We start from the raw sequence: 25713 nt of genomic DNA on the forward strand, positions 1-25713 counted from the left end.
CAAATACATTTTTTTGGAAATAAAGTAATCACGATGCTCTGGAACTGTAAGATTTCAACCAGTAGCTCACTGGGATGAGACAGATGTACCAGTCATATCTTGTTGTTTACATTTTTATTTAGTCACCTGCTTAATCACCTTATTTGTGGATTTACAATAATGTAAAGTTTGTTTAGAGGCAGGTTGACCATGAAATAATATTGAAGCACTGTCCCACGCATATTATTATGTCTCTCTCTCTCTCTCTCTCTCTCTCTCTCTCTCTCTCTCTCTCTCTCTCTCTCTCTCTCTCTCTCTCTCTCTGTCTCTCTCCCTTCTCGCTTTAGTTAAGGCTGAAGGATGACACCTGGAGGTCATTTACAGTCATTGCAACATTTCAGAACTGAATGTCCTGTCACATTTGTACTTGTAGCTTTATAGTCTATATCTCTGAACTCTCTCTGCAGCCTCAGCACTGCCACCACACTGACAGCTCTCAGTTAGTGCATGTCCGTAGGATCCTGTGTGTGCATATCTGTATTTCAGCCTATGTGTGTGTAGCATATGTTCAATAACAGACTTTACACTGTATTTTCCCTGTGTGGGATTAATAAACTATACATAATCTTCTTCTTTGTTGGTGACATTATAATATATTTATGATGATACTCTCTGTCATTCATTTATGATTATCTTGCAGCGTTAGTTGTAAGTAAGTCTTTATTCATATAGCACCTTTAAAACAATTTGTTACAAGGTGCTTCACAAATTCGAAAAGTAAAAACAGGAAAACATAAAGAAAGAAAGAAAATAACAGTTGTGTGCTGTGACACTGCAGTGCTTGTGTAAAGTAAGTCTGGTGAGATTGTCAGATGATTATAGAGCTTAAACTGCAGTGCAGGAACACACCCAGTCACATGCAGGTGTGACCTACCTCTCTGAGTAATTATCTCATGGTTCTCACGATATGTTAAGGAGACATGTCTTTATGTGAGTCTGAATCATGAGCTGCTTTTAAAAAAAATAAAATATTCCAAAACACTTCAGTTAGTTTGGGAGATGATCAACAAACAAATTTTTCCTGTTGTTTGATCTTATTCCTTTCTCAATCTGTGGGGTAACATGTTTCAGTTAATTTATAAGAAGGAAATCTAAGAAGACTCTGGAAAACTGTATGAAGTGTACGTTGAGAGACTTTTAGAGTCTTTATTGAGACACCCATACTTATTCTGTGTTTACTGATTTGAGTGGTAAAACACAATTTAAACTTTTCTTCTCTGCTTCTCTAATGATCTTGGTTATTCAGTGCATGTAAAGAAGATTTTATCTCTAATATCAATGCTATAGCCTTTTGTTTTCATAATATGTATTTTTTGCTGTATAGAGTGAGGGTTTTACATCTCTACATTAAGGATGAATTTAAATACAATTTAAACTTAAAAGGATCTGTAATGTATTTTTAACATATACAAGAGAGGAAATGGGCTGAAAATCAGTGTTGAATCCTGCACCATCGTTTATAGACCAGCTCCAAACTGTACAGCTGCCCCTTTAAGAACCTCCTGGGTGTGGAAAGGAGGGAGTTTTTAGTGAGTCGAAAGCCAGTTGGTTTCGTTCGGTTCATATTCGTCGTAACCTTCCCGCAGACATTTAAGACTTTTTGTAGTATAATATATCATATGAAACATGTATATTTACAAACATAAATTTAGTTAACTATTGGCGTACTGCTCAATTTAAAAATAAAAAACGGACCTGAAATGAAGTTATAAAGGTCAGGATAAGGTGTCATGTAAGTCTGAAATATTTTGAAATGGTACGCGTCCAAAAGGATTCAAGCCGCTGTCCTAATCACGACGCTGCAACAAGGAAAAAGTGTCAAAGAGGTTAAGGATACAATTAAATTACTACTTGAACAGCGTGCCAACCGAGCTAAAGGAGGAAGTGAAACAAAGTGTCGTCTCGTCACTGCTTGGTTCACTTTATAACTGAGCAGTAGCTGCCGCAGGCTCCCATGGACACCACGGTTTGTGCTCCTCTGTGCAGATGAGAGAGCAGAATGAACAGTGTGCGTTAGACGAGCGTGGGCTGCGTGGCTTACTAAAACTAACTCAGTGTCTCTATTGTCTAAAAACCCGGTCGTCTTGAAAATGGGGCATCCTCCTCTGGAGTTTAGTGAATGCTATCTGGACAGTCCGGACTTCAGGGAGACTCTGAAGTGTTATGAAGTGGATCTGGAGAGGACCAGCAAATTCCTCAAAGAGTTGATAAAAGATGGCAACAGTGTGATTACTGCAATCAAGGGTAAGAGTGCTTCACTGTGATCTCTTATTTCTACGTCAGTAACAGCTTCTTCTTTGTCTTTATTTATTTTTAATACAAATCACACTGCAGTGATGAGGCTAGAGACTAAGTCAGGTTATCAGTGGGCCTTTCAAATGGCCTATAGGGTCATTGTGGGTGCTAGTGCTCCCAAGGGAGAAACCCAAACAAGCTGCTTTGAAAGGATCGATATCTGATGCAGATGTGCAGTATGACCAGCTTCCAAACAGCAACACAGCTGCCTCCTCCCCTCCCCTCCTCTTTGTGATGATGTTTTTGTTTACAATCCCTCTGCTCTTGGTTGTAATTTGGGACCAGCCTGTCTGATAGCATGGTCAGCTCAGTGACAGCACAACGTAATATGGTGCAAACGTGTGGGTTTGTTAGTTAGTTTTGAGTCAACAAGAAATTATTCTGCTTGTCCAAATTAGCAATTGTAAGCATTTGACTTGAGAAACAGACGCAGTCATTGTAGGTGCTGCAGAGGGCTGAGGGTCCCACAGTATATTCAGCTCAGACAATAGTCAGAGGTCATGAGTGCATGCTGCACATACACATGCTCATGAAAGTTAATTTAATCTGCCATCCAGTGTGTAGGACTCACTGCTAGTGTACTGTCCACAGTTTCACCCATCTCTAATATTGTGAAAGCCTCACTTTGTTTACCATTATTAAACTTTATAACCAAGTCACAGGTACAACAAGACATTTGAAACCGCTGCTTCAGAGATTTAAAGAGGGCTGTACAGTGTACTAATAATGATGTCAGCCATGTCCTTCAGGATAAAAAGCCAGACAGGTTTTTTTTAATTGTAAAACCCAGTCATAGAAGGAACAATGTATCTCACTGCTGTTGTGCTTCTGAACACAAAAAAATACATTTTCTACCTACCTACCAATGATAAAATATACATTAAAAATAATCCTCATATGTATATTTATTAGAGTTCAGTCGAATTTAAAGATCTGTAAAGGATTGTTTGTTTTAGACTTTGTTATTGTAGGTGAGGCATTTGGGGCTCAATTTAAACGTGTGTAATGGACTCCTGTTTCTTTCTTTACAGGCTATTCTCTGGCAGTGCAGAAGTTTTCCCAGACTCTTGGAGATTTCCAGTTTGAAGTCATCGGTGATTCCCTGACTGACGATGAGATCAACATCGGTAAAATAACACACACTGTTTTAGCGCTGAACTGAATGCAAGCGGGCCTTTAGGAAATGTCATGTCTTTATTCCGGCTGACTTAAGGGTTTATTAAATATATTCATAACAAACTTTAGGTTTTAATGAGTCTTCCTGTATTTGACCTCAGTCGAAAGAACAGTTGTGACAGCCACATCTTGATTCCTCTGGATTGTAGGAGTGAGACATTTGGAAACAAAAGGGTTAAGGTTTGGAAATACACAAGCTTGAGCTTGTGTCCAAAAGACAGCTGGGAATTCATTCATAATCAGGAAGTGTGTTCTGATGAAAGTTGGGAAATTTCTTCTTCAGTAGTTTCAGTTGTGTTGTGCGACAGGCCATTAAGATAAGCAAAGTGGTAATTCTGATCATCATTGTGTTTTCATCCCCAGCTCAGTCGTTTCAGGAGTTTGCAGGACTTCTGCAGGAAGTGGAGCACGACAGGATGATGCTGGTGGGTTATCAACATCCTCCACGCTGACTTTGCATCCTATGTGACCCTCAGCTGCTGTTAGAAACTCAATTAACACATCCTGCACTGAATATCTGCAGATAATTTAGAATGCAGCTTTTGGCTCAGTAGTTTGTTATGAAGTATCAACACCTTGTGGTTTATATTACAAATTCAAAGTCTCCAAGACACACACACACACACACACACACACACACACACACACACACACACACACACACACACACACACACACACACACACACACACACAAATAATAAAGGGAAATTCAGCTATTTTACTTTCAGTTCCCCTTTGGTTAGCTTGTTCCCTTTTTGTTTCTTGTTCTATGTATCCTGTGTGTTCATACATTTTCCGGTTGTTCTCATCGCTTCTTCTGTTGTTAATTCCTTTTTTATACTATATATGTTTAATAGTCATTCTTTTTTTCTATCTTTTATTATTTATTAATTTATTATTGACCACTACTAGGTTTCCCCACTCTCTATTCTTTTGCCATGCCAGATAAAACACATACGCAATCTAATTTTCTTTGGCTTAGACTTGAGCTACCCAGTCACACAATTAGGAGTAGCTTTACCTGTTAGACTGGGTTTACTGGATAGTGATCTAATGTTAGAACTGGAGGTCATCTGCCACACTGTTTTTGCCATGGTGGGAGAGCAGTATTCATGACATCTTCTTAGTGTGTCTTCACCCCACAGATAATCCACTTCACTCTGGTTTCTTGCTAATACGTGTATTTATATATAATAAATATAAGATGACCATGTTAACTCTTTATGTTTGTCTGTCCAGGTTCAGAATGCCTCTGATCTGCTCATCAAGCCCTTGGAAAAGTTCAGAAAGGAGCAATTAGGAGTCACAAAAGTGAGTGCTGGTTCGGATTCTTCTTCTTTTACCATTCTTTTTTTTTATTCAACTTTTATCAAGACAGAACAACAAAGCCCAGAACTTAACTATCAAGAAACACCTGGTCAAAACAAAAGCAGCAAAACGACACGTTTTACTACCCTGGCAAAGTAAGAAAAAGAGAGAAAAAAAAGTGATGTGAAATGTGAGGAGAAGTGGTCAGATCATAATGCAGCACCTGTTGAGTTTGTTTCAGAGAACAAACAGGATCTTTCACGGCACTTCCTCAAATCTATTAATAATTGTATATGTGACATAATAAACACTTTAATGAACATTATCTCTACTTCCTCTTAAAGACTTTAACATGTTAAAATGTTTAGTCCAAAGAAAAGTCTAGACCCCCCTCCCCCCAGTACACCTTCACTAATATTTAATTTGACTTGACTAACAGGAAACAATAATCTCTTCAATTATTTATCAAGACATTTGTGATTATTTCTGTTTCTGCTCTGCTGACTGAGGAGAGTTTTTTCCCCCTCACTACAATCTTTAACTTGCTGTGTTGAGGTTTAACCTGCATACATGGTTGAAATATAACTTAGATATACAATGCTGTACAGGCTCTAAATAACATGTGAAAGTAATTCATTCCTCCAACATCTTTTCTTCCCCCACTTTAAAAACTAAAAATATTAATACTGGCTGAGAACATTTGATGTTTTCCCTTGAACAAAAAAGGACTTCCTGTCCTTTTCCAAAAAGTGAAAACATCGCTCTCCAAAAGTAAAGGACAATAACAGTCTAAGTCTTTAAATTAAGGAAAACAGTTGCACATTTTTTCTCACAAATTACACGTTTAAAATGTGATTGTTTGAATTAGTTTCCAGAATTTACTATTTTAAGGTCAGCAAAATAGTTTTTCAAGTTTGCAGTCTTATTTTCCCCGATGTATTTTGGGGCTTTTATTGGAGAGACAGGACAGTGGATAGAGTCCGAAACTGGGGGGTGGGGGGGGGAACAGATGGTGGGAAGGGAGCCAAAGGTCGGACTAGAACCTGGACTGCCCGCTTCTAGTGCTTCAGCCTCTGTACATGGAGCGCCTAAACTCACCACTTGACTACTTCATACATTGGTAAATAGTTGTAGTTTTGATTTGAATGGATATCGAAACGTGAACAGGAAACCCAAACAAACTTGATGTAATCCTGCTTTAATTATTCATTGTATGCAATTTTGTTGATCAGGAGAAGAAGAAGAAGTTTGAGAAAGACAGTGAAAAGTATTACTCTCAGGTGGACAAGCACCTGAATCTGTCCTCCAAGAAGAAAGAGAGTCAACTACACGAGGTAAAGTACACATACTCGTACTCAATGAGATATTCAACAGAGAAAAGAAATGTCACGTTTTTTTTTTGGTTTTTTTAAATTTTGTACTCCAGGCTGATGAACTCTTGGACAGAGAGCGAGTGAACTTCTATGACTCGTCGGTGGAGTATGTGTATCAGATCCATCAGGTGCAGGACAGGAAGAAGTTTGATGTGGTGGAGCCGGTGAGTTCTGTCTCTGGTCTGCCTCTCTTCCTCTGTGTTAACACAAACCTGTCACAAAACAATGAGGAAATATAGAGCGAGAACTTGATCGAAAAAAAAACAAAAAAAACAATCCAACGAGTCATTCTTCATTTCTGCCATAGTTCCTTTGCGTTCTGGCTTTGTATTAAGTATGTGATTCCTACTTTGGTTGGACAGGTGCTGGCTTTCCTTCACAGCATTTTAACGCTCAACAACCTGACAGTGGAGATGACTCAGGACTTTATGCCTTACAAGCAAGAACTGCAGCTCAGCTTGCAGAATGTAAGCTGTTACTGACAGTGCCGTCATTTATGAATATCATTTAATCAGACTTCCTTGATCTTAAGTGCTGTCTGGTTTTTTTTTCTCCCTGCAGACAAGAAACAACTACGAGAGCACTCGGGAGGAGATGGAGGAGCTGATGAAGAGGATGAAACACCCGTACCAGATCTGTAAAATGCACAGCTTTCTCCCCATGGAGGGTTATCTATACTGTCAGGAGAAGTGTAAGTGTACAGGGGAGAAATAAAGACTCTTTTAACCTGCATAAATGCTCTCAGCCGAGGCCCATCCTGTTTCTTATTTTTGTCTCTGCAGGGGCTTTGGGTGTGTCATGGGTTAAATATTACTGCAAGTATCACAAGGAGGGGAGGCTGCTTGTCATGGTGCCCTGTGAGCAGAAGCCTACAACTAAACAGGTGCTTAAATTGAAGAGAAATATGTGGTATTTAGGCTAAATCAACGAGTTGTAGCCTCAGACAAACATCCATGTGCACTTTTGTCACCGTCACATGTGCCAATCACTTCCCAAATCTGTCTCTTTCTCACCAGGGCCCCACACAGCTGACACTGAAATCCTGCTTCCGCCGGAAAACCGAATCCATCGACAAGCGCTTCTGCTTCGACGTGGAAACTATTGAGAGGTTAGCACAAACAAATCGGAGAGACCGCAAGATGAAGCAACAAAAGAGCCTTGTGGGATAAACAGGTTGAGGCGTCGAGTTGAACAGGTGGCTCACAAGGACAAAGTGTGAGGGCTAAATGGACTGTAGCCCAAACAATCCCTAAGCAACAGGCGCACGCTGAAAAACAGATGGCAGACTTAGTGATTTCACATGAAGGAAAACAACACGCTCATAATTAAACAAGCAGGTCAATTCAGTTTAAATAGATAATTGAGCAGTTGTGTCATATTCAGGTTTCTTGAAATCGGAGACAATACAAGAGGCTTGAATTATGCATGAAAGAACCTCTGCATGATGAGAAACGAGTGTATGAACTGAACAACATGATAATGAAGAGCTGGCTGTTTGATAAACTGAAGGTGGCAGTGCTGTCTAGCCTAAAAGATAATGCTGTCAGATCAAGACGTTTGAAGCTGAGGCATGATAGTCCCTGAAATCCCCCAAATGGTAGGATCGGACCCTGACCTCTGACGTTTCCTGAAGGACAGACAGAAATCATGAGCAAATCAAAGGGAAGCGTTTAGATTTTCCATCTGAACATTTAACACATTACACATGTTGGTAAGACCACATTTTGTTACTAACATTTTACATTTGCAATTAGAGCTGCAGCTATCGAATATTTTAGTAATCGAGTATTCTATCGAATATCCCGTCGATTAATCGAGTAATCGAATAAATCATACTTTTGCTTAATTAAGGTTTAACTCGTCTTGGGTCGTCCCTACAAACCTGCTTCTTTGCAGTTACCAACGCCTGCTTGTTACAGCCAACCACCTCTGCTCTACAGCTGCTGATGACACTCACCATATTACTGACAGGGTCCCAAATTCACTTTCTGATTCACTGGTCAAGGCGGCAGGTAGATGAAAAATACAGGCCAAACACGTTTTAATGGCTGAAATAGCAAATACTGTTTTGTGTAGCCTACACATCTGTTACAGTACATTTAATTGAGAAAGCATTATGTTCTGTTGAATCAATCACAGAATCAATCATTATGTCAGATAAGGAAATTGAGAAACTTTAAATATATATTTGCTAAATTATTATTCCACAAACAAGTTCTGTCTTGATTTAGCTTTAGACATTTTATATAATCAGCCTGTATATTGTTATAAGTGTATCTCTGTCTGCTCCTGCAGCGCGTGCATTCAGCGCGCTCACAGACTACAGAGACCATAGACGTGTCTATGACAGAGACTGTGAGAGGACGCTGCTATCGTTATGTTAGCTGCAAACACGGAGAGAGTGAACGGAGAAAAGCCGACCGTTTGACCGGATCACGTGTTCCCGACTGGCTCGTATGGATCACGGATCAACTGTGTGCTGACTAAAAGTTCAAAGGGGCACGCCGCGCTCGCGTGTGCGCGCATGTGCGTGTTGAAGTGTCTGTGTGTAAGAGAGAGGAGCAGGTAGCTGCAGCTACATTAAACGTGTTTTATACTCATACCAAAGTTTTGATGACGCAAAAAAAAAAAAACTTAACGAAGCCTCGAGGCAGCGAAAATTCCTCGATGAATTTTTGTAATCGAATTATTTGAGTTATTCGAGGAATCGTTTCAGCCCTATTTGCAATAAACATTCTCAACATACACTAACATCTCAGCACATCACACCCAGTATCATATACACATATATATATATATATATATATATATATATATTTTTTTTTTTTTTAAAGGCATGCTCTATCCCACAGGAATGTGTACTCAGTCACAGTGCAGCCTACATGACAGAAAATGTGTTTTCTGTTTATGTTCTGTCTGCATACAACAGAACATTTCTATTTTCTTCAACAATTAATTATACTTCGTCTGTTATCTATTACCATCATGTCGGTGCTCTCAGTCGATTGTTTAGATTTTTTCAGAATGTGAAGTTTCAGAGTAGAAATAGACGACAGGGGAAAATGAGGGAGTTGCTCCAGAAAAATCTTTACTAGTGATATGACATTCATCATTGCTGTTTTTTTGTTTCTGAATAATTACAATAAAAAACACACTGGGTTGTTTCTGTCGAACACAACCTTATTCAGCCATTTCTTTGTTCATTCGAAAAGGCTTCTCAGCTGCTTTTTCTATCATGTTAGAGCTGCTGTTGTTGCACTGATAGGATCATCTCTCAGAATTGAAGGTATCTAGAGTTTTATTCCTGCTTTTACATATGATGCTGTAGCACTTATAAAGATGTGTCCATTGACTAATGTTACAGTCCTCTACTGATGCACTTTATATTAGATGTGTGTGAGAGTTCTGAAATGACGTCTACAGAAGAAAAGGAAGTGACTTCATAGACACAAATTTAGATATTCTTTACCGATCATGTCACTTACATTTTTCAGAAATAGATAATCAACTGTGGAGTCTAACAGTTTAACATTTGTAAGACTTGTATTTTTTTTATCAGAACTTGTATTTTTTATCAGAAGTGGCTTGGTGCAGTTGGCAGACATGGCTTTAAACTTGTAGCACAGTTGTCTTAGTTAACATTTGATTCAGTCACCCACAAGCTGCAGAACTTGGCACCAGACTTTGTTGTCTTCTACAGAACACAGAAAGCAACAATAGAGTTTCATCATCTCTTCAGGCTTGTCTTATTCATCTTCATTTATACCTTCATCTCTCTCCACACAGGAAAATGAAACGCTCAGAATCCTTTTATTCTTGTTTTTGAGATTTCTTTCTACCGTAAATTCCGTACTATTGAGCGCACCTGGATATAAGCCGCACCGGCTAAAAATAAGTAAATAAATGTATTTGTACATATATAAGCCGCACTTGATTATAAGCCGCAGGTGTCCACGCTATAACAAGAGCTATTTACACAGACGTAGGCTACCGGTAACATCCGCAAATACTGTAGCGTCCGTACAGACGTTAAAGGACGACGAGAGCGTTCAAATAATAACTTTTAATAACCCGATCACTGTCGGCCGTGACCACGCCGTTTACAGCAGAGAGCAACACCATAACTTGTCGTAACAATCCAACTCTCTCCCCCAGCGTTCTCTCATACAGCCACTCAACACGTTCTCGCTGGTGCATTCACTGACTCTCCACATAATCGGAATTATGAACACATTATCAACTACTGACTTTACAACATGAACCGTTACAATACGAAGCCTAGCCGACGGTGTCTGTAACACGGCTGATGAAAAAGATGACCGTAATATATTTCACAAGAAAAAGTCCATCCATTCACTGCCTCAGAATGACTTCATTACTCACTTCCTCAGTCTCTCTTGTCGCTGTCAGTGTCATCTTAACGTGCAGCAGCTCTGTTAGCTTCTTTGACAGCCGGGTCGATCGCCTTTAACTTGAAAGCTGCATCATATGTATTTCTCCGTGTGTTTTCCATCATGAGGGTGCGTGCATGAAGCGCAAAATGACTGATATTAAGATCCGACGTGACGAAGTCAAATGTTTTTGCGGCAGAAGCTCATTGTCCCCCATAAAAAATCCATGCATTAGCCGCACCGGAGTAGAAGCCGCAGTGCTCGAAGTGTGAGAAAAAAGTAGCGGCTTATAGTCCGGAATTTACGGTAACCTGTTTTGCATAAAACATTTTCTAAGGTTTATACAACTTTTAGACACAATGGTTGGATACGATAGCACCACATCCTGGATGGAATAATTTAACGGCAACCTTTGCCTATTTAATGGCATTTGTTTCTGTTTCCATAGAAACGCACCCGTTACTTTCCAGGCTCTTTCTGAAGGAGAGAGGAAGTTGTGGATGGAGGCCATGGATGGGAAAGAGCCAGTGAGTTAATTTCTCATGAAAATAATTTTTGTGGGTTTGTCTTCTCCTTGATAAAAAGTCTGTGAGAACATCTTTACTGCCAGAATATCTGCAGTGCAATGTGGAGTCAGCTACTGTGTTGACACATGAAACTCCCAGAGCCAGTTTCCACTTTGAATCTGAAGAGTTACTCCAAGTCTGGTCTTTCTTCTTTTCCTTCGTCTTGAAATACAGACTCTGATTAATGGACGGTAGTTCGTTTTATAATCGCACGCTGTTTTTCTTCCGGAAGAAGCTACGATGAGAAGGCGTGACGTGATTTGCAGCTTCTTTGATTGCACTAAATGAATATCATTCTGTTGAACACCATAAGATAAAAAAGACGAGAATAGATGAGAGACAATAAAGAACATCATTGTTCGAGAGGTGTTTGAGAAAAAATAGAACATGCAAACAACAAGTCATGCTTTTGTTTTAACAGTAAAATCACAAGGCACACAATATCTGATAAAAACATTTGTGAGGATCTGCTGATGTAAATGATCTCAAGGTTTTTGTATGACTGATGTGTGGGAGGGGGTTTGGTTTGTGTTAGCCACATTAAAGTCATCAGTGTCGAATGATCAATGGCACAGGGATAAACTAAAAAGCCCTTAGAAGCAGGACAGAGTGGATATTATTTTAGTTTTCTATTTCCCCCTCATTAAAGTTATGTTCATGTAGAAATGGTCTGTCTTTTATTTCAAAATTTTGAAACTTTTCTGGTTCATATTGCTTTGCTAGCCAAATTTCAAACCCTTAATTAACTTTCCGGTCAGGGCTCTAAACACGAGCACTCTTTCAGTTTGGATTCGTCTGCAGTTGTTGTCAGATTGGATTTACATCTTATGCTTTAGGGGCAGATGTCGTGTGAGTTATGGTCAAATGTCCACCACTGCCAGAGGATGTGAAAATAACAGAATACACACTTTTCACTGCCCTCTTTCTGCGCAACTTCCTTAATGACTTCTGTATCGAGTAGGTTTCACAACCACTTTGCCCAAATCCTCTCAAGCTAAGATCTTCCACATGGAATCACTGCATTGTGTGCAGAGTCTGTGAGCCCTCAGCCAGAATAAACTCTGCAGTCATTTAGGATAATCTCTTCTTTCACTTTGACTCTGTTACACTCTCGATGCCCTTTGTGTCACTGAAATATAAAGTGTAACACCACTTCTCTCCTGTCTGTCAGAAGGAAACTGCACGTGTGTTGTGCTGTTACTTGTTTCAACATCGGGATGTTTCTCTGTATTCTGTACCTTAATACCAACGTCCTCCCACTCTGCTGCCTGACTGTCAGTCTTATAAACTAAACTTCATTTAGTTTTGACACTCTTTGACACAACTTTAAAGGATGACAGATTTATGAACAGACCGGCAAGTATTTTGATAAATGGTAAGCATTAGAAGAGATTTTCACTGTTCCTTTTGGTCTTTCCAAGCAGAATTAAACCCTAAGTTTCAAAATTGTTCAAAGCCAATTTTTACAGTTAAAACATTGACAACTTTAAAAATACTGTCCAGTCCTTCTGAGAAGTACCACACCCCGAGCAGGGACTTTCTGGAGATAAATTATAACTCTTGAGCAAGATCAACACCCAGTCTGTCTGCCTGTGGGTAAAGTTCCTGCTGTTTTGTGCAATTAACAAAAGCCACCGCTGTTTTTTAAAAAAGAATTGATTTGTGAAGTAATTTGTTCTATAAAATGTGAAATAATCACTGGTTCTGGTTTCCTTTACATGCATTGTCATCCATTGTCACAGTATTAAAAGTCCCCAATGAGCCCAGGGAACAAAAACCAGACTGACCTTCTCCACATAGCAAGAGCAGAGCAGAGTGTACTTGATAGGGTTTGTAACCACAGTGCTACATTTGATATGCTAATCATTAGATAATATTTGTCAGAATACAAAAATGTCTCCGTCTATCTGGTGGTTGCTAAATTTGTTCCAATTATATTTACAAAATGCTCAAAAAGCGTGGCTATTTGGAAATTTGGTCAAAAAGAATCACTTGTGGAGTTCCTTTTAAAGGGTCCTTTCTTAGCCACTTTAACTGATTCAGCTTGTAAGACTATAGCCTTCGTACATGTGGCAGACGCACTCACCCTAAGGCTACCCCTAGAAAATCTTAATCAACACTAGCAAGATTCTTTCAATCACAGCTTTTCATTGATATTTTATGATCCAAGTTTTTGCCTCTGAAACACACTGGTCTTAGGCCTCAATGAATGATTTACATGTAGACATCTAGCTCTTCTTTGTTCTGTGTTCCCTCAATCAAAGCAAGCAAGATGAAGCAGCCTTTTTTTTTTCCAAAGCTTTTGGAACAAGCTTCATGAATACGTGAGGGAGCAGTAAAGAATCAGATGATCAGTCCATTGCAATCTTATCTGTCTCATCTCCAAACAAAGAAGTTGTCTTTTGAACCTGTAAACCAAAGTGACAAAACCTATTCCTACATTGTCAAGAAATCCTGCTGTGCTTTTTCCACTGCGACTTTATTGTCCCTAAAAGGACATTTGTCCTGCAGTTACAAAAGAATTACAGAGATCATACACAACATTTAATAACTTTACATATACTGTATATTAAACACCTTCCTGCAGCAGTGACACATTGAAATATTGCACATCCTGCATTACCTGTTATTCCGAATATTAAATGACTTGATGACTTTATAGGGGTTCAATCTGATCTAAAGGGACCCTGAATCTTCTCCCACTGGATTAAATACACTCGGAGTGAAGAATGTGAGAATGACTTTCATAGCAGTCTGCACAAGATGAGTTATCTCTGTTTTTAAATGAACCTATTCGTCTTTAGAGTGAAAGAAATCGATCTCTTCCCTGAGTAGTCTGGTTTAATTAAACAACCTGGTCCAGAGAAAAGAAACACAGTATTGTAACTGTTTCAATCCTCTCAAATTGAACTTGTATATGCGAACAATGACCTTAAATTATCCTTAAAGCTAGAACTCTATGGAGATAGGTTTATTCACGAGCATCTCCTGTGTTTCTTTCCTTCTGTTTTAAGAAGCATATTGTATTCATTAATTATTCACAGTCATCCAAGCCCAGACACATTTTTGTCATACATTCACCGTCTTCAATTTCCTTTTTAAATTTTTTCATTTCAGATCTATCATTCCCCAATCCACAAGCAAGCGGAAAGTAAGTCTTTCACCATTATTGAAGTTGTATTGCTGAGTTAATGCGATGTGAACAGACGTGTCATCTCTCACTTTCCATCTCATGTCATTGAAAGCATCTGTTTTCAATTTGGTCTTAAAATGATTGATGTCTGGTAAATCTGATCCCTTTTCTTTCTTCTACAGTGGAACTGAATGAAATTGGATTTAAATTTGTGCGAAAGTGCATCAACTACATCGAAACGAAAGGTAAAGGACACCAATCATAGGTTTATTTGTGCTGCTTTTAGTTGCGTTTGTTGCCCTGAGGGGGGAGTAATTGAGTCAAGGTTACATGTAAATTTCATTCTTGCAGACAGCTCTTGTCTGGAATGATAAGTCTATTTCAGGTTGTACAGAACTTTAATTATTGCACCTTTATCCCTGAATATTAAAGACTGATTTTTTTTTCTTCACATTTCTGACTAATATTTGTTGCCATTGATTCTCTGAAAGCATGCTTTTAACTTCTCAAACATATCTTAAATGTGGTTGTATCTTGTTATCCTCCTGTCACAGGTAGTTTCTCTGGCAGGATGATAAATGTTGATGGAGTTAAGTACACAGCCCATAAACATGTCACTCAAACAGTTGGCTCAGTATGTGATTCAAAGAAATGTTCATAATCAGAAAGGAACATCTGTTTTCTACTTTGGGCTCATGCAGGTTGAGAAAAGGAGCATGTGGTATATTTCCACTGCTCAGTGTTTGTCTCAGATCATACACTCCCTCTTTTTACCTCTCCCTCTCCTCTTTCCAGGAGTCGCTCAAGAAGGAGTGTACAGAACAGTTGGCAGCAATATCCAAGTGCAGAAGCTTTTAAATGCTTTCTTTGGTAAGTACATAGGCCTGTGAACATATTCTGCATCTGTCCATTCCCTTTGTCTCCTCCCTAAAGCACATCAATAACAGATTCTGCAACTTTACACGAAGCCTCGTTGTGTGAATAAGGAGAAACACCAGCAGGTTGCTTACTCACAACATTCCTTGGCTTGTCCCAATAAATTATTTATAAAACTGTGGATGAAATGAATAAACATTAGGTGAAAGGATATCTCTTGTAGTAACAACATGGCATTAAATATTTGTGGCTGTTTGTTGTGATTATCTCCTTTTTAGACCCCACAAACCCAGGGGACGTGGATCTGCAAAGCAGCGACTGGGACATTAAAACCATCACAAGTGCACTCAAGTTTTATCTGAGGTACGTTTTTGTCGATAACACCAACACCCAATAGTTTCAAAAATGTATAGCTGATATTTATTCTTGTGATCAGATTTAAATGTATGTTCCTAATAAGTATACTAATATACATATGTACAGTTATCTATTTCATTGTTTATATTCTGTTTATGAGAACATTTCAGATGGTTGCCTTTCTATATCATTTGATACTTTGCACAACTCTTACTTTGTAAGTGCCATTCCAAAATACATGTTGGTGGTATATCATACTTTTGTGGCGATCTGGATACAAATGTTAATGATTAATTGTTATTTAAAAAACAAATCTGGCCAAGGCGGAGGACTGCTTTTTGTTTTTCCTGTGTTTGACGTGGTGAATAATGCTGAACTGCTGTCCAACTCTTTTATGAGTCTGTATTTATCTGTAGGAGTTTATCCGAACCTCTGATGACCTACAGTCTACACAGAGACCTCATGTGTGCTGCAAGTGAGTTGTTTTTAACAAGTTTTCCAGTCAAGGGAGTACTGTGTGTCTTCCTAACCTGCCACCTCTTTTCAAGCATTTATCAATGCATGTCGATTTATGTTTTATCATTGAACAACAACCTTTGTTGTCACACTTAAAAACACATATAAACATATTTCAGGTCAAAGTGCTGTTCAGAGCATACACAATACAGTTGAAAACCATTTCAAATAACTAAAACAAAATTAAAAACACACTAGGACTCTCAGGAAAACATGCAGAGTAGCTGACCATTGATTTACAAAGTCAGGGCTCGAGTAATCTGGGTGCAGGATACACAACAGGCATCTGTACACCCAAACTGTGCAGACTGCAGGTTCAGCAATTTTACAAGCTACACTTGGCCAATCTGGGAGACGCATGTAGAAACCTGAGTCTCCTGTTTGTTATTGTCAGTCACATAACATGATCATAAAACAGAGAAGGCCTTGACTTCAAAATCAGCAGCCTCATTCTTTCAGGGACATACACTAAGACAACTGCAGGCTCAAATTTCCTGGAAATGTCTTTCAGGAAACTTCGTCTGGGGGTTTCCTCTTACATAGACAGAGTTTTTACAAGTGACCTTCTCTAGATTATTTTGCTATTACAAGTACATTAAAATGAAGCATATTTAAACCTAAACCGAAATGAAGTAAAGAGATATTTGGGCGTATTGTATATTTATGGTTCAGGTGTAAAGATTTAAATGGGCCTTACTTTACTTTTGTTGTCTCTGTGTCACAGAGTCGGATAATCTGGACTTTCGGCTGAGTGAAATTCATATTCTAACCTACAAACTACCCGAGAAGAATCGGGAGATGTTAGAGATTCTCATTAAACACTTGGTCAAGTAAGTGCCATTGTGCTTTATCGTGATTTAAAGTTTTAACTTTTAACTTTACACAGGATTTGTGTACCTAAATAAATTGTGTACAGTAATTAAATTACTGTGCCAAAGTGTTATTACTCTTTTTTTATTTTTTAACCTAAATAGATTTTTTTTTTGACAGTGTGTGCAGTCACAGTGAAGAAAACCTGATGATTCCTTCAAATATGGCTGTTATCTTCGGACCCACACTGATGAGGGCAAAGGAGGAGACTGTAGCGGCCATGTTGGATATCAAGTTCCAAAATATTGTCGTTGAGATCCTGATTGAAGACTACAAAAAGGTACTTTTTAATGAAACACAACCGTGCCTGGAATTGTGCAAGAAATAAAAGGCCCATCCAAAGCTAGCATTTTATTGTACTTGGAGAAGAAAAAAAAGTGCTTACTCATGCCGAGAGATGAAGCTAATTCCAGTGCTACACTAGTTAGTTAGCTACTTAGAATGAAGTCAGGTAATGTAAAAAACAATCTGTCCAAATAATGCTACGGTTATTGCATCAACCTTACAACATTTCTGAAGGTCATTGATTTAAATGTTTTGTCTTTAATGTGGACCAGCTGACTGGCACCATGAATTGTTCATGACCTGGCCAAAAAATAGTCAAATACATTCTCCCCAATAAAATGTTGAATCAATGTTTTTTAAACATCATTGTTAAACAACCAAGACGATACATTTCGCATTAACCAAAGTAGCTTCTTTCCCCCGTTTCTAGTATTTATGCTAAACTAAGCTAGCATAAAGCCGCTACTGTTAGCTGTTGCTTCTTTCTTAGTACCAGAGATGTCAATCTTCTCCTTATTATCTCAGAAACACAAAGAATACAAGCACACCTACATTTATTTAAAATTTATAATTGAAAGTTTCTTCATATAATGTTGTGCTGCAACAGCATTTTCTTTCCATCGTAGAAATGAAGACACTAAATCCATTCTTTGTTTTTTTTAACATTGTTTTGTATGAGTAGTTTCACTCTCTTTTTTTAATGTACACTATATCATCTCATTCATTAGTTAGGTAACAGTCTGTATATAGCTGAAATGGTAAATTAACCAGTGTAACTGTACTTCTTATTTTCATGCCAGATCTTCTGTAATGTGCCAGAGGACAGCACTGCCCCTCCTGTCCCTCCCCCGCGGATCACCCCGAGAAAGCGGCAGCCCATCACAATCTCTAAGCGGCCACCTCGTGTTTATCAAGCGCTTAGTCACCACCTCTTTCAGCACACAGAGAGTAATTATTAGCCTCAATTGGCCCGACTGTCATCATCATCCTCATCATTATCCCATACTGTCTGTGTTAAATGAACAGTACTCCTATTTTTTTTTTTTTAATTTCATTTATATATTCTGGAGAAATTTATAACAAAGCACACCTGCAGGATAATTTCTTAACTTCTTCTAGAGTACAGAGAAATGTCTTTTACTGTTGTGTGTGTATAAATCAAAGATTTTTTCGAGAGTATCATTCTTCGAAATCATTTGTTTGTCAAAGAATAACAAATCAAAATCTAATAATTGTCTTGAATTATTGTTTAAAAGGAAAGTCTTTTAGTGCTTTTATATTTCAAGTACAAATAAACTTTTCTACTCTACATTTTTTATCTCACATTAGTCTTTTTTGTCAACACCTCAGCTAAATCATATCATTTTCTTTCAATTGTCTGCTAAAGCCCCTCATTATGTGGGTTTGTCATCATCTTCTCATACACCGAACGAGAACTTTTGGAGCACCTGCTGCTTGTGCTCCCTGTGTTCTGTGATGTTTAATTATTCTTGATGTTATACTTGGTTTACCTTTTTATATCTGTCTCGGTAGGATTCAACAAAACTTTGTAATGTGCTATGAATTTATTAGCAGGTCCTGTTTGCGTACTTTAACCAACAAAGAGCGTTGTGAGTAGCTGTAGCTTTAATCTAAACGACATTTACTTGAATTTTGTTAATTTTTTTCCTGTTACTGTCTTATTTACTATAAAAGTTTTTTTTTTATTATTTGACCCTGGCCTTTGGTCTCTAAACATCACCCTAATTCCTCTCAAAGTTGTCAGGACTTCACATGAATCATTTTGTTGTTTCTTGTAACAGATGGACAGAACGACAGCCCTGTCTTGGATGAGGAAATCTCAGCGAGTCCAATTCCCCTACAGCGGACAAAACCTGCAAGCAGCGCTCCACTCGTTCCGAGAGAACCTCCTCCAAGACAAGCATTATTGCCCAGAACAGCTAGCCGTAAGGACAGACAACCAGACTCTGACCTTGGCAAGACAGAAAATACAAGGCAAAGGCCAGATTCTTCTTCCACAGCTGCAAACGGGGAGTCTGGAATTTATGTCAGCAGAGTGCCTTCCTTTCAGGGCCGGAAACCTCCACCTAAAGCTACACCAGCCAACAGAGAAGGTTTGACCCACCACTTGTATTTGTATTGGTCTTCGTAAAAAATTACATCTACGAGTAACGACTGTAACGTCATGTCATAAAGCATTTGATTGCATTCTGTGGCCCTTTGGACCATAGAAAAATAACATTCAACATTGTAAGCTAGAGGGTGAACATTTCATCCTCAACCTCCACCTTGATCAATTTTTGTAGCGACATTTAATCGCAAAGCAATGAAATAATTCTGCTCATCTGTTGATTTTTCTATTAATGTTATTGCAGGACAAAATACAGATGTCCAGACAGCCACATGTCCAGCTGCTGCTTCCATGATATTAACAAGATTTTAGTCATACGCAGTTAGGTTTTCCACAAAATAGAAGGCTGGTTTTAGCCTGTTCATTTGAACTGAATTGTGTATTGAGGAAACTGGATATCAGTGCTTAATCATCTGAAGCATTCTACTGGATGATTTAGAGCACACTGTTGCTAAAAACAAAAAAAGTATGTGCTAGTGTTAATGGTTTATAATTGATTAGTTTGCTATTTGAATTTAAATCAGCCTTTAATCTCTTTTTTTCGTCATTTACAAGTCTTTAATTACTCATGCTCCATGTTACATGAATTGTTTTGTCTTACAGGAGACTCTGAGGGCTTGACCAGAACGAGGTCCACAGAAAAACCTGCAATATGTAGACCCCCAGTAAGGCCTCCTGAGCCCCCCTCCCGATATCCCGCTCCAAAAAAGCCCCCAAGTGCAGCCAGCAGTGAGGACACAAACACATCATAGTAAGGGCTCTATGACGTTTTTATGGACCATATAAAGTATGCAAATGTACATGTAGACCCAATAATCATTAAACAACTGTTTTGGCTGTTTTAATAAGAGCAAACCACCCAAAACTACTTAAAGGAAGCAAACCTAAAATATTGCCAGAAGTGCAAATGAAACTGTTTAATTCAGAACCCTAAAGGCTTTGGTAATCAAAGGTCACATCTGTGTGATTAAAGAATGATCTTGTTGTCTGGTGAATCACATTTTCTTTTGTACCATAATGACATCAGTGTAACACTTTGATGCGAGCACAATGAAACCTTAGATGCTCCCATATTGTTTCAGTGTTTTCAGGGTGTTCTGTCTCCTCTGCCATCGGGATTATTGTGATAAATACTGCACTGCAGAACAGTGCAAGAATTACGTTTTGATGTCAAGATATCTGAACACTTTAGCTTTCACTAACTGTTCTGGTATTTACTGACCACAACCTTTCTGTTGTAGCACCCACTCCTAGAGATCACTTAATAGATGTATTATTATACACCTTTTATTATATTATTAGGTAATTAATTAAAGTAGCAATCTAAAAAATCTAAAACAAAAAAACTTTACAGTGTAAGTACACTTGACAAAGAACAGCTGAACATAGTTTTTACTAGAAAGCCAGATGTTTTCCTCTGGAGATGTTGGAGACAAAGAAATAGAGCAGAAGGAGAGTGCTTACTAAATTTACTATCAGATTGCAAGAGGCACAATTTAAAATAAAAGCTTCTCTTCTTTGTATCTGCTGGTTGTGTTAATGGGTCTCTATTGTAAACAGAAATCTTATTAAGTTACCAAATAAGGGGATATTGGTTATTTGGTTTTGTGCTTAAAATGTTGATGTCATTCGTTCAAACAGTTTAACCCTGATTAAAAATGATCCAGATGTACTTTTTCTACTAAAGATTATTTACTCCAGCTCACTTTAATCCCAATAGTCTAGGTAGGACCACCCTGATCTAGGCACAGGCTTTCAAAGATTTTAAATCCAGATTGCTTTAAAGGGGACTTACATTCTCCACAAGGGGTGTCAACATCCCTACAAACAAAAAGACCCAGACAGCTGCTTTGAATTACTTATTAAATGTTTGATTATGACAGATTATGACACGTTGGTTGAAATATTTTTATGAGGACAAATCCTTTGTTGTTTTACAACCCTTTTTTCATACCTCATCCATTTTGTCACTGAAGTAAAACAGCAATCTAGTGCAATAAATACTTCAAAAAAGTGTTCCAAAACCCTGTTCGGATGTTATATTTTTTGAGCCATTTCTTAGTTTTATTGCCTATTTTCACTGTAACTGTCTGACTCCAGCCCCCTGCTTGGATAATATGATCATTATTCTTTCACTCAAAGTCATTTTACTCTAAAGGGTTGAACAACCCAAAATATGGGTTTATCCGGATTATCACCAGGATTTGTTTACCTTATTTTATCTGATCACATAATCCTTTTTTCTTTTCAACAACCCGATTTTAAGATTTAATCCCTCTCAATAGTTTAAATCCTTTTCAGTTAATTTTGAACATCTGGGTCCTGTTGATGAACTTTGCATTTACTGTCTCTTGCACTAGAAGGTCAACACAAAACAGGGTCACAGGTTCATGTTTATAGATCGGTAAGCAAGATAATTGGAAAATCTATACTTTATCTCGTCATATTACATTAATTTGATTTTGGGATAACAAAAGAATGCTTCTTTCAAAAAAGTTTGTTACTAATTGCAATAAAATGTCTCATGTTCACATCACCTTCCACTTAAAGGTCTGACCGAAACTTTGCCTGGCACTGCTTTTATATATAAATATCACACAAACACTAGGATTAATAATGGTTTAGAACCATATAGTATGTAATGAGTGAGAAATTGAAAAAGCGGTCACACTGACCAAATGAACTGGACTTTAGGAGTGAAGCATGCTTGGGCACGGTACAGACGCCAGTGTTACTGCGCCCATACATTAATCTGCAATACTAACAAGCCTGCTCTCTTTTTTTTTCTCTGCAGTGTGGCCTCCAAAACCAAGTTTTTTGAAAATGCCTCCAGAAAAGTTGGCAGGTATGTAAACACCTTTTTTCTCTTTATTCAGGCAACTGCAGGGAAAGGTAAATAAAACCACAACAAAGGGGCAGAATAATAAGAGTTACATTGATTGCATCATTTTCATTTTTTATCTTTTAAGAGGATCTCTCTCTCTCTCTCTCTCTCTCTCTCTCTCTCTCTCTCTCTCTCTCTCTCTCTCTCTCTCTCTCTCTCTCTCTCTCTCTCTCTCTCTCTCTCTCTCTCTCTCTCTCTCTCTCTCTCTCTCTCTCTCTCTCTCTCTCTCTCTTGTCCAACTCCCCCGATTGATGATGTAATTAAGATGGACACACATCTGCTCTTTTATGTTTTTGCTGTGATTGTCCAAGTTAAAGCCTTGCAGGCCTCCCTGCTCAGGCACTGATGAGCACTGTAAATGAAAAATACCTGAGTGGGAAGAATTTGTGGGAGTTTTATCAAAGAGGATTTATCTCTCTTTTTATTGTAGTCTCCTTCATCATTGTTACAGGCCACATTAATGTGTCCAACAGGGAGGTGCAGATGCACAAAGGTTTTGTTTGGCCTTTGGGCAGGATAAACAGATCGTAGTTGTAAACCCACGTTGGAAGAACTTGAACCTCTACAGCAGACTATTAAAAAACACTGTATAATCCAATACTTGGGCAAAAGTAAATCAAATTGTTAGTTTTAAACTCCCCAAAGATTAGATTGCAGTGACACACAATGAATTATTATTTTTATTCCTCTGTCTTATTGCCTTATTAGCCCAGGTTCATTGCAAAGACTTACCGCTTTGTTCTTGGGGTCACTAACATTAAATATATAACGCATACAACATTATTTCATTAAAACCCATTCTAATCACAGTCGGCTTGTAACAACAACCGTGGTGGTGCAGTTAGAAAGATCAGTGGTGGCCTTAAGCTTCGAACCACAAATAGATGTAATTAATTTGTTTTATCTCTCCTAATTTAGTCCACCAGCCTCTCCGTCGCCATCAATAGTGAAAAAAGAGGTGAGATTTACTGTAATGCAATAGTTTCCAATTCTTCTTGCTATTAAATCTGTTGCATGAGTTTAATGGACTAAAAACACAATTTACAGTGCTCTAATAATTCTCTGTTTGTATTTATGTAGAATTAAAGTTTATGGAGGCTACATCTTATGACTGTCACAAGTGTCTCACTCGAGTGTGCATCAAGCGAGAGGGAGTCACTGCAAATCAGTAAATGTTGGTGAATCATGGACTGAAGAAAGGCTCCATAGAACTCAGTGGATGTATTTGGTCCCATCAGATTTTTAAAACTGATGTTTGATGTCAACACAACAGCCAACCAACTTCTGAATAAAATCCAAAGCAATTACTTTATTTTAGATCCTTACTACTACAAAGTAAGGATGGAGAAAAAACACTGTTTCCCAGCTTATTTTAATCATCAGTCATCTGTGTTGAAAATTGTATCTTAGTTACTGTGTGCACACCTATGGCTCTTATTTACAATTATTCTAAAGATCTACCGTATAACACTAATTTGATCATTATTATTTGATCATTATTAATCTGACATATTAAAATGCACCGAGTAATGCTCTTTCATGAAACTAGATCTAACTACATGAAAACTATCTTGTTTGTCATGAAGAATATGTCAATTAAAATTTGAACCATGAATGTAACATGAGACCTAAAGTGTGATTTAAACATATTGTCGCTTTTTAAGAGGCAGTACAAAAAAGTATTTTACCTCCAAGTGTCAACCAGTTCATGTATTTGAATGTATTTAATATTAATAATGCCAGTGCTAATTTGTATATTTTATTCATGAGACAGGGATTCACTGGTATACATTCCCATAATTGTGACCTTTGTGTCAATCAATTTGATTTTACCTTATGTTGGTTGGTTGGTTCACACAGGTTAGTCTTAAAAGTATTGATGAATTCCTGGGATTGCACAGCAAAAGCAATTGTTAGAGTATGTGGAAATAACACTCCAGATTTGTTACAGCTTTGTTTTTAAATCTAATTGCTCTTTATGTAAATGTTACACTTGTTTTATTTTTCTGGTAACCCATTTTCTTGATGTTTTATGCTTGGATTTCTTTGCGAAAAGAGAAAATAAACCTGGAGGTTTCATCATTTGAATCATGTATATTTATTTAAAAAAGGAACTGTATTAAACATTTAATTAACATTTGTTTTTACAGTATACATCCACTTAAAAAATGCTTTTTGTGTTTCCGTTGAGGTAATTGCAAGGCTGTAAAAAGAAATGTATGTGATGTTAAAAAGTCAAAATGGTTTGTTTCCAGATTCAGCTTTGTCATCTTGAGTTACAAAGTAGATACAGAGTTGCTCATTTCCTTCTTTGGTGTGAATTCAAGTTTTTTTGTTTTTTTTGTGATTAATTTTTTTAATTATTTTTTATGTTTAACATCGTCTTTGGCAATAAGGAAGAAAAAGAAAAACGCTACATGATAATTTGTCAGCAGCCCACAAATATACAGGAATAGTATACACATACACGATCCCTTATAGAATACATATTACAAGAAGCTAAAGACAGCAGGCAAAGGGGGCAAACAAATTAAATTGTATCTCTTTCAACTGTCTCTTACAGCAACAAAAGTGAGCTACTAAGCAAAAAGAAATGGCAATCTATCCATATATCCTAAATATACAATGTAAACATTACATATTAACAATTAACTAAAAATATAAACAAGTCCTTAACGACTATTATGTACAAGACTAAATAAGAAAATAGTACAGTGATGAATCGTGCAAAAGGATGATGAAGTAAACATGAGGTAGTTATCTTTCACAGTATTTACATTATAGAATGTGTGTAGATAATCATTTAAATTAAACATATGTACAGAGTGACAGGTCTGACACTCTTTAACTGTTCAGCGTTCATCAGAGTGACAGCCTAGGGGAAGAAACTGTTGTTATGATGGGTTTTTTTGGCATACAGTAATCTGTAGCTCCTGCCGGAGGGGAGGAGCTTGAACAGTTTGTGACCAAGGCATGAGGGGTCTGCAGTGATGCTACCTGCCCATTTCCTGACCCTGGACCAGTATAAGTAAAACATGATCAGCAGCTCCTGGGGCAAGTTAAACTTCCTGAGCTGACGCAGGAAGTACATCCTCTGCTGTGCCTTCTTTCTGATTGTGTCTATGTGGGAAGTCCACTTCAGGTCCCATGAGATTGTGGATCCCAGGAACTTGAAGTCCACAGTTGACACTGTGCTGGTCAGAATGGTGAGGGGGGGCTTCTCCCAAAGCCCACTGTCATCTCCATAGTCTTGAGTGGGTTCAGCTCCAGATGGTTCTGATTGCACCAGAGAGCCAGCTGTTCTACCTCACGTCTGGAGGAATATTCGATTTGCAGGTAGGGCAGAGTCTGAAGCCCTATTTCCACTGAGCGGTCCGGCTCGGTCTGTCTTGGTACGGTGCGCATTTTGCGGCGTTTCCATAGACTAATCCCGTGAAAGATTCCCAAATAACCGATCTGTACCATCCCACTTTTTGGGACCCTTCCGTTGGGGTGCCAAGAATGTCGAGCC

General features: G+C 38.1%; 1 protein-coding gene across 1 annotated transcript; it reads left to right on the forward strand.

Moving 5' to 3' along the window:
- The first annotated feature begins 1586 nt into the window (after positions 1-1586).
- ophn1 (oligophrenin 1) lies at positions 1587-24290 on the forward strand. Its single transcript, XM_079355456.1, has 24 exons — positions 1587-2283; positions 3366-3461; positions 3874-3935; positions 4752-4823; positions 6053-6154; positions 6247-6357; positions 6556-6660; positions 6755-6884; positions 6976-7076; positions 7210-7301; positions 11033-11111; positions 14268-14301; positions 14466-14528; positions 15079-15153; positions 15438-15522; positions 15933-15991; positions 16757-16862; positions 17023-17182; positions 17988-18135; positions 18990-19301; positions 19922-20069; positions 22113-22163; positions 23121-23160; positions 23283-24290. The coding sequence occupies exons 1-24, from the start codon at positions 2130-2132 to the stop codon at positions 23286-23288; spliced, it is 2391 nt and encodes a 796-aa protein (XP_079211582.1). The 5' UTR covers positions 1587-2129; the 3' UTR covers positions 23289-24290.
- Positions 24291-25713: the final 1423 nt, after the last annotated feature.

This window comes from Symphodus melops, assembly GCF_947650265.1.
Source record: "Symphodus melops genome assembly, chromosome: 11".
NCBI classification, from domain to species: domain Eukaryota; kingdom Metazoa; phylum Chordata; class Actinopteri; order Labriformes; family Labridae; genus Symphodus; species Symphodus melops.

What these genes read in the sequence shown, in the direction of transcription:
- ophn1 (XM_079355456.1), top strand. Translation starts at nt 2,130, where the DNA reads ATGGGGCATCCTCCTCTGGAGTTTAGTGAATGCTATCTGGACAGTCCG. An exon ending in CCATGGATGGGAAAGAGCCA is followed by an intron (nt 11,112 to 14,267) that starts GTGAGTTAATTT and finishes TTTTCATTTCAG; the next exon opens with ATCTATCATTCCCCAATCCA. An exon ending in CTCATTAAACACTTGGTCAA is followed by an intron (nt 16,863 to 17,022) that starts GTAAGTGCCATT and finishes TTTTTTTGACAG; the next exon opens with TGTGTGCAGTCACAGTGAAG.